Here is a 16,633-nt window from a genome sequence, read left to right on the forward strand (position 1 = left end):
TACAGTGCAGTCGCCCTGTCCCATGTGCAGAAAAACACCCCAAAGATGATGCTACCACCCCCATGCTTCACAGTAGGGATGGTGTTCTTGGGATGGTACTCATCATTCTTCTTCCTCCAAACACGGTTAGTGGAATTATGACCAAAAAGTTCTATTTTGGTCTCATCTGACCACATGACTTTCTCCCATGACTCCTCTGGATCATCCAAATGGTCATTGGCAAACTTAAGACGGGCCTTGACATGTGCTGGTTTAAGTAGGGGAACCTTCCGTGCCATGCATGATTTCAAACCATGATGTCTTAGTGTATTACCAACCGTAACCTTGGAAACGGTGGTCCCAGCTCTTTTCAGGTCATTGACAAGCTCCTCCCGTGTAGTTCTGGGCCGATTTCTCACCTTTCTTAGGATAATTGAGACCCCACGTGAGATCTTGCATGGAGCCCCAGTCCGAGGGAGATTGACAGTCATGTTTAGCTTCTTCCATTTTCTAATGATTGCTCCAACAGTGGACCTTTTTTCACCAAGCTGCTTGGCAATTTCCCCGTAGCCCTTTCCAGCCTTGTGGAGGTGTACAATTTTGTCTCTAGTGTCTTTGGACAGCTCTTTGGTCTTGGCCATGTTAGTAGTTGGATTCTTACTGATTGTATGGGGTGGACAGGTGTCTTTATGCAGCTAACGACCTCAAACAGGTGCATCTAATTTAGGATAATAAATGGAGTGGAGGTGGACATTTTAAAGGCAGACTAACAGGTCTTCAAGTGTTCAAATTAGGGCTGGGCGATATACCTGAAAACTGTATCACGATATAAGTGTTTCATATCGGTCGATATCGATAATTATTGATATTTTTTATGACCTATTTAAAATAAGGACCAGGAGAAAAATATATTAAATTTAAACATTTTTATTTTAAACTTAACCTTCCTCTGATTATAATCCCCTCAGTTATAAAGCAGGAATGTCAACACAACCATGGAAAACACTAAAATAATTAAAATGTAAACATAGGTCTAAAATCACAATGAACACTTAACAATTATCTCTTAACATTAAGGTGCAAACTTAAAGAATAAGTAAGAAATGCTTCATAAAGTGTAACTAAATAGTGCAAAATGTTAAATATAATAAACCTGAGAAACTATTTTCTGCAGGTTTAGTGCTAGGTTGGTAACCTGGCTTCTGAACAGACATGTCTGCCTCCGTTATTTCTTTGTAGCGTTTAGTAAGGCGCTGATGCAGAGTACCTCTCCATGGTGGTCTGCTGCTTGTGCGGTGTAGCAGTTGCAGATGTTGTTGGACGTTGCTGGCAAATACGGCTGTGCTCCAAAGTATGAGCGCGGCTAACGTGGTAAAACAAGTTTGTGGTAGTACCAGTGTTGGTGGGGACGACGGTCTGACGACATTGGTCTGTCTACGGTCACACTTATAAAATCCCCAAAAACTGCCATACTGACTTTTGTTTTATCAACAATTTCCTCGCTCGCTGCGGCACTCACTTTCCACTTATCACTCCACGCCGGTTCTGTTATTGAAGAACACGAGACAGTGATGTGGCGCAACCAAACATGATACTGTTACATGATTGGCTGTTAGAGTGTCACTCCCTACGTCGCTAGGTTACCAGAGAGCGAGTGCCTTTGTTCATGCAACCAAACTTGCTTCACAATCTCTGGTTTCTTCTGATGAAGAAAAACAAATTATCGAACATTTTATCGACCGCATTTTCTATTGATATTGATTACGTGTCTATCGCGAGACATAACGTTATCGTTTTATCGCCCAGCCCTAGTTCAAATACTTATTTGCAGCTGTATCATACAAATAAATAGTTAAAAAATCATATATTGTGATTTCTGGATTTTGTTTTTTTAGATTATGTCTCTCACAGTGGACATGCACCTATGATGACAATTTCAGACCCCTCCATGATTTCCAAGTGGGAGAACTTGCAAAATAGCAGCGTGTTCAAATACTTATTTTCCTCACTGTATGTAAGGCTCAAATATGGGCCATTTTACGAAAATGGATGGCTAATTGCAAATTTTATCCAACTGTGTGTCGGAATTCAGCTGCCGGTGCTGCCTGTGTTGCTGCCTCGCCGCCCGACCTGCCTTCCTTCACACACCCCGGCCTGCTCTGAGGTACTTGGAGCTCCGTCACGACTGGCAGCCCACAGCACTCCATACCCGCGCAAAGTCACCGTTTTTTGGATAATGGACTACTAAACGCTGGTGCTCGGACAGAGCTCCAGGGCCTGCAGCTCCTCTCTTCCTGCTAGCTAAATGCCCGTTGTGTGTGTGAGTGAGAGCACGGTTAGCGAGCTTGTTACGCCAGCAATCTGTTACCACAGGTTCCAGTTAATCTTTTAATGTGTGTAATTATAATGTGTTGAGTTATTTAAACAAACGATTGGGGAAATAAACGCCGCTTGTCCGCGAGTCTCATTGATAGAGCCTGTGCCTGGATGTAGCTCTATCAATGAGAGCTAGCTCCTCCTAGAATTCCTCTGAAATTCACAAATATTCATTAACTTGAAATCGGACACCGTTGTTGTGCTTTATAAGACATTTAGGGAGATGTTGTATACGTGGCGTGATGAAATTCAAACTGTAAATATACAGAAATTACGGCAAAAATGAAGCTAACTATCCATGATTTGTAGCTAGCTACACATAGCTAGGATTGAAGGGACAGTCATAGCTAACGAAACCCCCACTGTTCACAAAAATTCATTAATTTGAAATCGGACACTGTTGTTAGCTTTATAAGACATTTAGGGAGATGTTGTATAAGTGGCGTGATGAAATTCAAACTGTAAATATACAATAATTACGCCAAAAATGAAGCTAACTATCTGTGATTTGCAGCTAGCCACACATAGCTAGGATTGAAGGGACAGTCATAGATAACGAAACCCCTAATCTTCACAAAAATTCATTAATTTGAAATCGGACACTGTTGTTAGCTTTATAAGACCTTTAGAGATATGTTGTATAAGTGGCGTGACAAAATTCAAACTGTAAATATAGCTAGTTATGCTGACAGCCAGCCAAGATTAACTGGAACTGTTGTAAGAGATTGCTGGTGTAACAAGCTCGCTGACCGCGCTATCACTGTCACACACGGGCCATTTAGCTAGCAGGAAGAGGGGAGCTGCAGGCCCTGGAGCTCTGTCAGAGCACCAGCATTTGGTCCATTAACCCCAAAACTGTGACTTTGCGCGGGTATCGAGTGCTGTGGGCTGCAAGCCGTAACGGAGCTCAATCGAGCTCAGAGCAGGCCGGGGTGTGTAAAGGAAGGCAGGCCGTGCAGCGAGGCAGCAACACAGGCAGCACCGGCAGCTGAACTCCGACACAGTCTTACCAAATTTGCAATAAGCCATCATTTTTCGTAAAACAACCCATATTTGAGATTTATATAGTTGATTTCTCGCTTAAAAAAGTCTCAGAAGTGAATTTAATAACGTAATAGCCCGACAAACAATGTATAACTTTGCAATGAGACCTGCTGTCGAGTCTCCCATGTGTTTCTATGTAGTTTTCTCAAACCAATCAGCGCGTAGCTCATTCTAAATATTCATGAGCATACCATATTTGGGAGAAAAGCTCTTGTTCCAAATAGAGCCATATTCACAGGGTAGTTAAGGGCCTAATAAAATAGCATTGGGGCAATTTTCAGCCCAACCAATGTTACATACCCCATTAGGAGACCTTAAGGAACAGTGTAAAATACCCTATATAATCATTCTATCACCCCTTTAAAACGTGACGAGATTTCTCGTCGAGGTGAAAAGTTGTCTCGTGAGGCGATGTGATGGAGCGTGAAATTACTATTGAATATCCCCCTGCCACTTTTAAATCATTTGTGTGGCAACATTTTGGTTTTCCTGCTGAAATAATAAACGGCGAAAGAGTGACAGACAAGACGAACACAATATGTAAACATTGTAAGAAAAAAATGCTGTATACCGCTGCTAACACGATCACTATGCAAAAACACTTACAGCACCACCACAGCTCTCTACTAACTACAGCACCCGCGACAAAAACATTAAGAGGGCAAACAACTCTAAAAGCCTTTGCATCTCTGCCACCGGTAAGTGCAAGAGCCACGGCAATAACGAGGGACATAGGCGTTTTCATTGCAGCTGATATGAGGCCATTTTCTGTGGTGGAAAATGTCGGATTTCGGCGACTCCTAAATATCCTTTGCTGTCTCCACTTGCCAAAGCATACCTTTGCATCCCTGCTACCTCTGTTCCAAGTGAGCGTGTTTTTTCTACTGCAGGAGACATTGTTACTGCCCAAAGGTCTCAACTGCTGCTAGAAATAGTCGACATGCTTATATTCTTGAAAAAGAACATGACCATATCTTAGGCTGTTCTGTGTAGTTTATCTCTTTTTCATGCTTGAAGAAAAAAATGTTTTCTGTTTGCACTTGTAGTTTTGAGAGAGCAGTACTTTGGTTATTGATACACTTACTGTTTGCATTTAAAGTGTTATTTTTTCTGTTATGTACACATTTATTTTATTTATACTGTTTATTTTTTTATGTTCGATTTGTGGAAAGGAGTTAGATTTCTCATGTGAAATTGTACAGGGCAGAAGCCAGTTGGTGTTTATACAAAACATTTTGCAGTGTTTGCACCTCCTTTACTGCATATAATTCATTAAAATAGTAAAAAAAAAGTTAAATAACATTCATCATTAATAGTTGATTTCAAAATGCACCTAAATTGTTTTGCATTTTGTGATTTTTCAGTTGAATAAAAAAACTATTTTCCATTCATATATTTCATCATTGAGGATTTCTTTAAATTTTTTTTAAAATCTCGTCTCGTTCTCGTGAAACCAATCTCGTGATGTGTCTCGTCTCGTGGAGTAAGCGTCTCGTCACACCCCTGTACCCTGTAAGTATAGATACCCAAAATTTCTACTTAAGTAATGTAACAAAGTATTTGTACTTAGTAATGAACACCTCTGGGTGGGACTTGCCTAGAAGTTGCGTTGGATCCAAACGTGTCTCCTGTGCGCTTCCAGATACCCAACTCTCGGGGTATACAGTGGGGGAAATAAGTATTTGACCCCTTGCTGATTTTACAGGTTTGCCCACTTACAAAGAATGCAAAAATCTACAATTGTAATCATATGTACATTCTAACAGTGAAAGACAGAATCCCAAAGAAAATTCCAGAAAATCACATCATATGAATTTATTAAAATTGATAACCATCTGATGAGGAAAAACAAGTATTTGACCCCCTGGACAAACAGCAAGTATTCTGGCTCCTACAAGCCAGTTAGTCTTTCTTTAAGACACAGCCACAATCCGAACCAATTATCTACATCAAATACACCTGCCTCACCTCGTTACCTGTATAAAAGACACCTGTCAACACCCAAACAACCAGCATCCAACATCACCACCATGGGCAAGACCAAAGAGCTTTCTCTGGACATCAGGGACAAGATTGTTGATCTGCACAAGGCTGGGATGGGCTACAAGAGAATCGGAAAGCAACTTGAGAGAAAAAGATCAACTGTCGGTGCAGTTATCAGGAAATGGAAGAAGCACCACACCACCGCCAACCTCCCTCGGTCTGGGCCTCCACATAAGATCTTGCCTCGTGGGGTGTCCCTGATCATGCGAACGGTGAGGAATCATCCCAAAACCACAAGGGGGGAACTGATGAATCAACTGAAGGCAGCTGGGACCACAGTTACAAAAGAAACGGTTGGTAACACACTATGCCGTCATGGATTGAAATCCTGCAGCGAACGCAAGGTCCCCCTGCTCAAGAAGAAACATGTACAGGCCCGCATGAAGTTCGCCATTCACCACTTGGACGACTCAGAAGAGGCCTGGAAGAAGGTGATGTGGTCAGATGAGACCAAAATAGAACTTTTTGGCCTCAACTCAACTCGTCGTGTTTGGAGGGCAAAGAACACAGAGTACAACCCAAAGAACACCATCCCCACCGTCAAGCATGGTGGTGGCAACATCATGCTTTGGGGGTGCTTTTCAGCCAAGGGGACGGGACAACTCCATCGTATTGAGGGGAGGATGGACGGGGCAATGTATCGTGGAATTCTGGACCGACATCTCCTTCCCTCAGTGAGAGAACTGAAGATGGGTCGAGGATGGGTGTTTCAGCACGACAACGACCCTAAGCACACCGCCAAAGCAACAAAAGAGTGGCTGAAGAAGAAGCACATCAAGGTTCTGGAGTGGCCTATCCAGTCTCCAGACCTGAATCCGATTGAAAATCTTTGGAGGGAGCTTAAAATTCGAGTTGCCAGGCGACAACCTCGGAACCTGAATGATTTGGAGGCTGTCTGCAGGGAGGAGTGGGCCAACATCCCTGCCGAAATGTGCACAAACCTTGTCACCAACTATAAAAACCGTTTGACATCTGTGCTGGCCAATAATGGCTTTTTCTACAAAATATTAACATGCTGTTTGTCCAGGGGGTCAAATACTTGTTTTTCCTCATCAGATGGTTATCAATTTTAATAAATTCATATGATGTGATTTTCTGGAATTTTCTTTGGGATTCTGTCTTTCACTGTTAGAATGTACATATGATTAAAATTGTAGATTTTTGCATTCTTTGTAAGTGGGCAAACCTGCAAAATCAGCAAGGGGTCAAATACTTATTTCCCCCACTGTAGATATGTCAGTAAATTTGAGTAAAAGCAGGCTTCACTTATCCCGTGCGAATGCACCACCCGAAACTCAGATGTGGGAGGGTAATTTCTAAATCACATGATGTCCCCAGATGATACTAATCTTGTGCAAATAGTGTTTTATACCTTTTTATTATTATAAAAAAAAATGTAAAGTACTTTTGAGGCATTGTAGACCTTTATTTTATAGGATAGCTGAAAACATGAAAGGGGAAAGAGGGGGAAATGACATGCAGCAAAGGACCACAGGTTGGAGTTGAACCCGCGGCCGCTGTGTTGAGGAGTACACATCCTTTTTATATAGGCGTGCACTCTACCAGATGAGCTACCCAGCAGCCTCAGATGTACCTTTTTTTTTAGAGGATATCTTGAAAATGTGATTCCTAAATTGTTTGTTTTTTGTTTTCCCCTCGTTAGTTAATATGGTATTAATGGGTTTCACATTGTGATTAGCTTTCTGCTGTGTCAAGGTAATGATTTCAGTTTCAGGAATTTAAGGGTCATAGTTAGCATTGCATTGTTCCTGCTATCAAGAACTGTGGGCTGCAGCAATACTAAGAATAAGTACCTGGCTCTTTTTATGTACAGATTTTGGTCCCACTGAGATAAATGATTTACTAGCACATTCTAGAAAGGCCAGTGTACTGCAGTGTGTTGGAGGACGAAGGTACAATAGCAGCTTGGCAAGAAACCTCTCCATCTCATTTGTCATTGTGTGTGTGTGTGTGTGTGTGTGTGTGTGTGTGTGTGTGTGTGTGTGTGTGTGTGTGTGTGTGTGTGTGTGTGTGTGTGTGTGTGTGTGTGAAGATACAATGGAAACTTGGCAATGTTACATCTCAGTTCTCACTGGTATGCTAGCTGTGTGGAATAAAGGTATCTAAATGCAGGGAACACCTTTTATTATATGATGTGTGCACATTTAAAGTGACCTAAAGGTCACAATTATAAATGTGTCCATGTATATTTGTTAAAATGTGTGGTAAATGCTAGGGGTGGGACTCACCGTAGGCGCCGCGATACGATATTATTGAGATTTTAAACATATTGCGATATTCTGCGATATATTGCAATTCATTACCTTTTTTCCAACTTCCAACTTATGTCCCAACATCGGTTTTGTCTAAAGAAAAAATGTCTCTGGTTTGTTTATCTCACTTAAGTTTTCCATCTAGTGGACTGAAAAAGCAATTGATCTTATTATTCTAGTACCAAAAGGTTATATTCTCATGTGCAATTTGTATAATAAATGATCAATACTTTTCCCACCCACCACTATTAGAAGCAGTGTTAAAAACCTCCCGGGTAAGTTATTCTTGTCAGTTTACTTTTCACAACAGTGTCTTGGCCACAGAAATAGAGGAAGGAAACGAGCCAAACTAGAAAAACTGGTTGAGTTGCTGTGCTCATCATTACACAAGGGAAAGTTAGTAGCTTTTAGTAGTTTCACAAGACTGCTCCGTGTTATTGACCTATGTACAGGAAATTATCCTTATCATTTGCTTATCGCGTCTTGACTTCTCGCATGCTGTTCTTTGGTTCTCGAAACCGGTCTGTGTGTTTTGTGTACTTCAACTTGTTGAATACCAGCACCCTTCCCTTCCCTCTGTGAAGAGTGCTCAGTGTTCAAGGTTCAGGAAGATAACGAGAGGTGAGTGGCTGACGCACAGCTCGTGTTGCGTTACCAAAGGCTCATATCAGATTACAGTATACAGCAGCTTGGGTGAAACCGTAGCTGTGTTCAGACCGCTGTTGCTCGAACAAACCAGGAACTGGGACTAACAAAGGAGTTTTAAAGAAGTCAAATAAGCTAACGGAGGGCTTCCTGTTTTAAGAAGAGCGTTACCATGGGTAAGAAGACACAACACTGTCTGCTGCTTTTGCTGTGTTTCTCTGGGCTTGTTCACTATTCAGCAGCCTTGGTGTTTTGGACAGCCATAATGGAAATAAGGTATGTTAACAGCAACCATACGACTGAAGACAAATACTGTGACTGTGGGGTGTATGGTCGTAACTCTCCCGTGGAGGAAGTCTCCGGCATTGTTACACTTCCCACGGGAGACCCCAGAGGCTGTGGCCCAGACCCTGTCTACAACCGCAATTTCAGCTACCTGCCTTGGATAGCCCTGGTAAAAAGGGGCAACTGCACTTTCAGTGAGAAGATCAATGCTGCCCAGCGACAAGGAGCAACTGGTGTGGTGGTGTATAATGTGGATGGCAGTGGCAACAGCACCACTCAGATGTCACACCCAGATGCAGATGATGTTGTGGCTATCATGATTGGCAACTCTCAGGGCATGGAGATTGCCAAGTTGGTGACAAATGGGACACAGGTGATGATGCGTATTGCTGTAGGCAGCCCCCATGGACCCTGGATGGACACATACTGGCTTTACTTCCTGTCCATCGCCTTCTTCATTGTGACGGCAGCCTCCATCGCCTACTTTGTGTTTATCTCTGCCAATCGTATCTACAGTCTGAGTATGCATAGGCGCAATGAGAGGAAGCTGAAATCTGAGGCTAAGAAGGCGATCGGGCGGCTGCAGGTACGCAAACTCAAGACAGGAGATGAGGAAACTACGTCTGAGTCCCATGTGTGTGCCGTGTGTATTGATTCCTACAAGGCAGGGGAAGTGGTGACAGTGCTGACCTGTGACCACATCTTTCACAAAGCCTGCATCGAGCCCTGGCTGCTGGAGAGGAGGACCTGCCCCATGTGTAAGTGTGACATCCTGAAGGCCCTGGGGGTTGAGGAGGAAACAAAAGAGAACCTTTCTGCTGAGTCACCACCAGATGTCACTGTGATCACAGTGACAGGAGGAGAACCCCTGTACGAAGTCCCACTGACTGACCCAGCGAGCCCTCACACAGAGAGACCGCAGCATCTCTATGACAACAGGGCCTTCCAGGGAGACTCCGAGGCTGGGAGAAGATGAACAACAGCAACGGAAACCAAGCAGCAGCAAACCAGGACACAAATTCCCTGTTTGAAATAGATTTAATAGATGTATCATCACATTTTTCTGGGATACACTGAACCAGCACAATGGAATCAAACCTTAATGCTCAAACAGGATAAATGATGTTCATCCTGTAATGCAGGCATGCTAAAATAGATTTTCAAAAGAAATTCCAAGGATTTACAATGTTAATGGGCCTTGTGTAATTTGCTTGGATGACACTGCATTTTCTTTGTGTCTGTCTTGGTGCAAGTGTGTAAATACTGGGTGTGTTCATAAAGTGTCCTTTGGATGGCTAGATGCTAAAAACGGAGTATTCATGATGCCGGTGTCAAATTTCTGCTTTGATTAGTAAACACACGCTCCATACTGGTCAGGAAGGAAGAGCAGTAGAGCATTTGAATATCTGTTTGTCATCGCGGCCAATTTTCCTCCAACAAAAAGCTTGTTTGATCACATTGCTCACACTCCCTCACAATTGACCATTGTCTTTTAAAATCCGGGGATATTTGTTTCTCTTAATTCAATTCATTTGAATAATTAGACATTTTCTGCTCTTTTTTTCAATTGGAGTATACATATTGTTTTCCCGTTTTTAATTGTCAGGCTGGATTTGGAAACACACCCTTATGAACACACCCTTAACAGGGAATGCAGCATGACACATTGATGATTGTTGAGTGAATAACATCACCTGACAGAGCGGCTGTGACTCTTAGTAGAAACATGTTTGCTACATATCAAATAAGAAATTACAAGTCCTTAAAATTGGTTGGCCTCTAGCTACTTTTGAGAATGTGGCAAGCAATAAATGTCATAAGAACTGTAGATAATATGCCTCTTGTTTATCTTGACTGTTGGATGGGGAAAAATTATCTTTATGTGTAAAGGATTTTTAAATTATATATATTGAGATTTATTTATCAATCATGTCAAGTTCTATCTGTTAGTATAAAGCTAATCATTTTTTATATATATATATATATATATATATATATATATATATATATATATATATATATATATATATATATATATATATATATATAAACAGCTGATTTTCACACACATTGTTCTTAAAAAGGTCTTCCAGGTTTTTTCTTTGAATTATTTGGAATGGTTTTTATTCAGTTCCTGTGGTCTACCTCTGAGCTCTCACATGGGTAAATTATGGAACATGTTTAAGATTCTTGCATTTCCAAGATCAAGTGTCCCTAGATAAATGATAAAGCTAACTAACTTTTTTTTATTTCTTTTTTTGCTGGTGGGGATTGTGACACTTAATATATTTTTCTATATTGAATCCTATTCACTGCTGTTTTACAGATTCCAGGAGTCTTAAATTGGTCTGTAAAAATGAATATTACTTGATGTATTAAATCACATTGATGCTTATTAGAATGCAATAAATCCCTCAAAATGAGGCCAACTTCATGAGCATATGTGCTTGTATGAATGGTGTTTCTGCGTGTGTGTGTGTGTGTGTGTGTGGAAGGGGAATATGAGTTTGCATAAGTTTGAATGTAGGGTGTCTCTACATCTGGCAGGTCTACTGTATGTGTAAGCAGTGTCTCACTTTCAGTGTTATTGTACAGTAGTTATTTTCCCCAATGACTATGGGAGAGGAGTGAAACTGTAATTACCTCTGCACAGGTGGGAGCTGATCTGCACACCTTGAGCTGGAGCTGGATGCTCATCATATCACATAAGTAGAAGGGTTCGGCTGTGCAAGCAGATATACAGTCGTGAAAAAAATTAGGACACCCATGCTAAAGTTGACTAAAAAGAGGTATTAAAAAAAATCAGCTTTTGAAAATTGAACTTAATGCCTTAATTAAAAAAATTAGGACAAATCCAATCTTTAAGGACACCAATTTTCTTTGTGAATGAATAATGTATCGTGAATAAATAAATGTTCTTCCTTTAAATACAGGGGGCATAAGTAAGTACACCCCTATGTTAAATTCCCATAGAGGCAGGCAGAATTTAATTTTAAAGGCCAGTTATTTCATGGATCCAGGATACTATGCATCCTGATGAAGTTCTCTTGGCCTTTGGAATTAAAATAGCCCCACATCATCACATACCCTTCACCATACCTAGAGATTGGCATGGAGTACTTTCCATCATCATCTCTCAATGCAAATCAAAGCAGCTATTAGGCTAACTGAAATAAAACCATGATTATAAACAGCTGATTGTGACCTCCTTAAAATAAAGTAATGTCTACTGGTGACCCCTCAGCACAGTTTATGTATTTAGTGTGGAAATGGGTTGAGCAGTTCAGAAAAAGAATCAGAAAAGACATTGTGTAAAAGTACCTGGTGAATCCTTTGTTTTTTTCTTGGGATCCCTTGAGAGGTCCTGACCCACGGGATGGGAACAGTGGCCCTAGAGCATCCTGTCACACCTTCCTTATTTCACAGATGCTATCATTTGTTTACTCATAATCCACAACTATATATAGTTTTTTAATTTTTAAGATTATTTGTTTGGGCATTTTAGCCCTTTATTTGCATAGGACAGCTGTAGACCTGAAGGGGGAGAGAGAGGGGGAATAACATGCAGCAAAGGGCAACAGGTCGAAGTCGAACCAGCGGCCGCTGTGTCGAGGAGTACATCTCCTATATATGGGCGCGCGCTCTACAAGGTGAGCTACCCAGGTGCCCCAACAGCTAAATTTTATATTTTTAATATCGGCTCCTGTGCTAAGGTGCCTTGTCTTCAGGTTATTTAAGCGTAGGCCCATATGGTCAAAGGCTTCTAAGCACTGGCCCTATGGCATGCTTGGTAATTCATCCTTGCTCTGGTATCCCCTTTTTAATTTTTTTTGTTTTGTTTTAAATCATTTTCATTTTAAATCCCGTTAAGTCTTAAAATCTCTACAAGGTGCTCCAAGGGTTGAGGTATTTATCACAGCACCTTTTAAAAAAGTTTTTAAAAGTTTGTGTATGTGAGTGGGACATAGGGTAAAAAGGTGTAGAGGCTAAAGCAGGTAGAGAAACGGGGCATGAGTTGAGGGCAGAAGATATTGGTAAAAGCACTACAATCTAGAGCCCATGGAGTGAGCGGAGTCTTGGTGTTCCCTCTCCCCTCCGAGGGCAGAGTGTGCACTGGATTTCAGGCCAGTGCTGTGAGCTCAGCATTCATAGGTCAGATGGTTATAGTGGTATTACAGCGAGACAGAGAATCAATACTGAACTAACTGGCCAGGCTGGGAACAACTGGCCAGCCGTGGGTTCGAAGCACGCTCTGCTCAGCGGTGGCGCTCCTCTGATTTATTGCAGTTGTTAAAGAGAAAATTGAGTCAGAAGGTTTTCATTTAATGGCATACTAGTCTGTGGCTGTACTCTAATACTGCACTTGACCTTCAGTTCCAGATAGGAATCAAACCGTGGAGTTAACTACTGTAGTGGCCTGAGAGCTTATCTGCTCCTGTACCGTCTAATCACAGTAAATGTTTTTCATGGCGACGAAAATACCTGGAGGCTTGGGACTGAATAACAAATATTAGAAGTAGGGCAATCGTTTGTGGTTAACAAAACCTGAAGACGTTGCTTTATGTTCAGGCTTCAGGCCTCTGCTCCTTGCTGTGTCTCATACTCACCCTGTGAATGTTTACGATAGCCCTGCAACACCACCTGGTGGAAAAAATATCTCTAATACGCAATTAATTTAAATTCCGTCCCAGCAAGCAAAGGTAAAACTGGTCAAAGGCAGTCCCATGCTTTCATTTTTGGTCTTAAGGTACTGGGGTAATTTATCCTTGAGTGAAAAGTACAGAGTAATAAATCCAACCAAATTGAAATAAAGTACTTCACTGACTTTGATGGCCCAGTTAAAGAGTTGTAACCGTCTGTCTGTCTGTCTGTCTGTCTGTCTGTCTGTCTGTCTGCTGTGCAGCTTCAGCAGAGCGAAAGAAAGTCTTTCTGATTAAATTACTGTTGGTCTTGTCTCAGGCTCTGTTGTCCCAGACTTTTTGAGTAATTATCTTAATGGAGGGAAATTTGATTAGAAAAGTGCATCAAGAAACAAATATATCCATTTAGTCAGTAAGTACAACATAAAACATTTCTTTCCTCTCTCAGTGCTTACACAGGGTATTAGATCAAATGCTCTGGCAGATATATACATATAATACCCCACCCCACATCCTTCAAATTTCATTGGTTCAGTGATGAAGTGCTAATATTGGGTATACTAGTCTGCTAACTGTTTTTTTATTTTTTTTTATTTTTTTTCCTTGCAGCAGGGTTTTTCGGTGAATTGGTTTATGTTTGCATTATTGGGGAGGCTCTGGCTCTTCTCTGGAAAAAAAGTTTATATTTTACTTATGGTTCATATCTGGCTCAGTAGTTTGAATGCAGTGTTTACTGCCAGTGCTAGCATTATCTAATCGGAAAAAGTAAGTAAGTAAAATTTATTTGTACAGCGCTTTTCACAGACAAGGTCACAAAGTGCTTTACAATGTGCATAGGCAATAAAACGGTCAATAATATAAAATACAAATACAACAAATACAATTATCAAATAAATAAAAGACATAGGCTACCCAAAAGCTATCCTAAACAAGTGAGTCTTCACTGGTCCTAGTAGAAAAGTCTACTTCACATTTTCTGCATACTATTACGACCACAGCAGCAGTGTTTCAGGTTTGTCCAGGTGAGGTCTTAGCTTCTGCTTGACGTTGTCAACCCTTCCTTCCTCTTATCGTCCCTCTGGCAGATCAGATAGTGCTGAGCGCACTGGACAAAACAACTCTCATCCTGTGTCATTGTCGTTACTGTCCTGCCCTGTCCTGTCCTGTCAAGTCCTGTCCTTTTGACGTGCCGGCCAGCTCACCCCCCATTGCTCTCTTTTTCCTGCTGACAGACCTCAAAAGGGCAGGCCGGCATCTAAGGTAAAAAGAAAACAATAGGATGTTTAAAGAAGAAACACCTCTCCTGTTCTGACTCAATGGCAGGGGAAGGAAGTGATGTTGGTTATGGTTATCTGTGTCCCACACAATGGTTCAAGAGATCACGCTATACGTGAAAAAAAACTGGACCTTTCATCTATTTTTTTTTGTATCACTCCTTCCAGTTTTGACTTCTGTTCACTTCAAGTGCTGGATCTGGTTTGGTTAAGCTGCCAAATGGGCTGCAATGATTACAAGTCTGCCATCTACTGGAGACATATGAATATAGCATATGTTGACGAGCTGAGAAATCAAGGAAAACCTCTTAATTAAGTTAGATGGCTTGATTTCTCTGCCTGTGTCTTTATTAAAGTATGTATATTTTGTGTGTATGTGGAGATGGTAATCATTAGTGGTTTATAATCTGTGTTAGATTGAAAGCAGGAATGTATAGTTGGATTGCATTTTTATCAAAAAATACCAAACATTCACTGTCTTTAGCTTTTTAAATGTGTAGATTTTTTGCTTTTCTTTATCTTATGTGACAGCAAACTGAATATTTTGGGGTTTTTAATTGTTAGTGGTTCAAAACAAGCAAATTGAAATTTGTTGCTTTCTGCTCAAGGCCAATTTCACTGTAAAAAAACAACAATTAATTGAGAAAATCATGCTCTCCCTGCCCCCTCCACTCAAACGCCTCCACTCCACACCAAATCCGTAACAAAAAGTTGAGAGAGAAAAAAAACTGACACTGAAAAAAGAGTGACATGACACGGTCTTTGGTATCAAGTATCACGTACTTTTGGTGTCTGTACCGACTACTAGATTTTACGTATTGTAACATCCCTAGTAGCTATTGCACTTCCTGCTGTGTGGTGGCATGCGGGGCACATTTTGTGTTCTCTCCTGCTGGTGCAGATTCCAAACATTCCCAACATTTGTGCATGTAATTACCTCAGTCCTCCCCCAATCTATCTATCATCTATTGCACAAACACACATACATCAGAGAGAGCCAGAGAGAGAGAGAGAAAGATAAAAGGAGTTGCTCTATGTGCCTCAAGACAAACCCACCTTTAAAGCAGAAAAGGTCTAGGAAACATGTCTGCATTCACAATCAGCCTCTAGTCTCAACAGCCACAGTGATGTCTCAGCACACACACACACACACACACACACACACACACACACACCTGTCTGGGACCAGCCCTGTACTTATCAAACCAATTTGCTCAGTATAAATCCAGTCAATACGAATCGTGTGTGGGTTTCCCATCAATAGACCTATTTGTATATACTTCATGAAAATGATTTGTCAGCAGTCTTAACGATTGAGTTGTGTACCATCACACGCTAGAAAATCTCCTCTCATCTTACTCTGAATGTTGATGGCCCGAGGCAAGGCTTCAACCAAAGTTTCCTCTCCAGAAGAAACTGCCGCTCAGCACAGTTTGACTAAACGAATCAATGACCAAGCTGCATTTCATCAACTCCTGCCACTTTCTGTAATTTTATTCATGCACATATCTTACTGGAGGCTCACTTTTCAGAAATGTCAATAGTTTGTGGAAGTGGGCATGAATGTGCATGTGTGTTTGTGTGTCGCGCCTTTTCCCAGCAGTCCATCCATCCAGGCTGATTAACTCCTTGTGTGTCCTGTTGCCTGCGGCGGTTAATTAATGACCCATTTGTTTAATAGCAAAGCACTAGAAGGACAAAAGAAAAGCAACAGAGGCTTCACATGGTGATTGGAGGGGATGATGTTTATGTAAGGAGTCTGACGTAAAGGAGAGAGCAGGTGAGATAGAGTCGGGAACAACTCAAATTAATGTCCGTTTAAAAATGTAGTGTGCAAAGTAGGGCTGCAGCTATCAATTATTTTAGTAATTTAGTGTTCTACGGATTATTCCATCGATTAATCGAGTAATCGGATAAGAAATACTTTTGTTTTATAGAAGACCAATAATATACAATAGTTTGGTTTAATTTTCGGAAAAAGCTACATTTTTATTGCCTACATTGCTTACAATATCATCTCTCAAAAAACTAAACATGAGGTGCATTTCAGTTCCATATTACATTATATTTAAAG

The 16,633-nt window shown here is 41.1% G+C and overlaps 1 protein-coding gene across 1 annotated transcript; it reads left to right on the forward strand.

Moving 5' to 3' along the window:
• The first annotated feature begins 8,113 nt into the window (after positions 1–8,113).
• LOC114546302 (E3 ubiquitin-protein ligase RNF128) lies at positions 8,114–10,616 on the forward strand. The gene has a single exon (XM_028565006.1). It carries the CDS (start codon positions 8,533–8,535, stop codon positions 9,619–9,621), a length of 1,089 nt encoding a protein of 362 aa, XP_028420807.1. The 5' UTR covers positions 8,114–8,532; the 3' UTR covers positions 9,622–10,616.
• Positions 10,617–16,633: the final 6,017 nt, after the last annotated feature.

Source organism: Perca flavescens, chromosome 1, assembly GCF_004354835.1.
Source record: "Perca flavescens isolate YP-PL-M2 chromosome 1, PFLA_1.0, whole genome shotgun sequence".
NCBI lineage: Eukaryota > Metazoa > Chordata > Actinopteri > Perciformes > Percidae > Perca > Perca flavescens.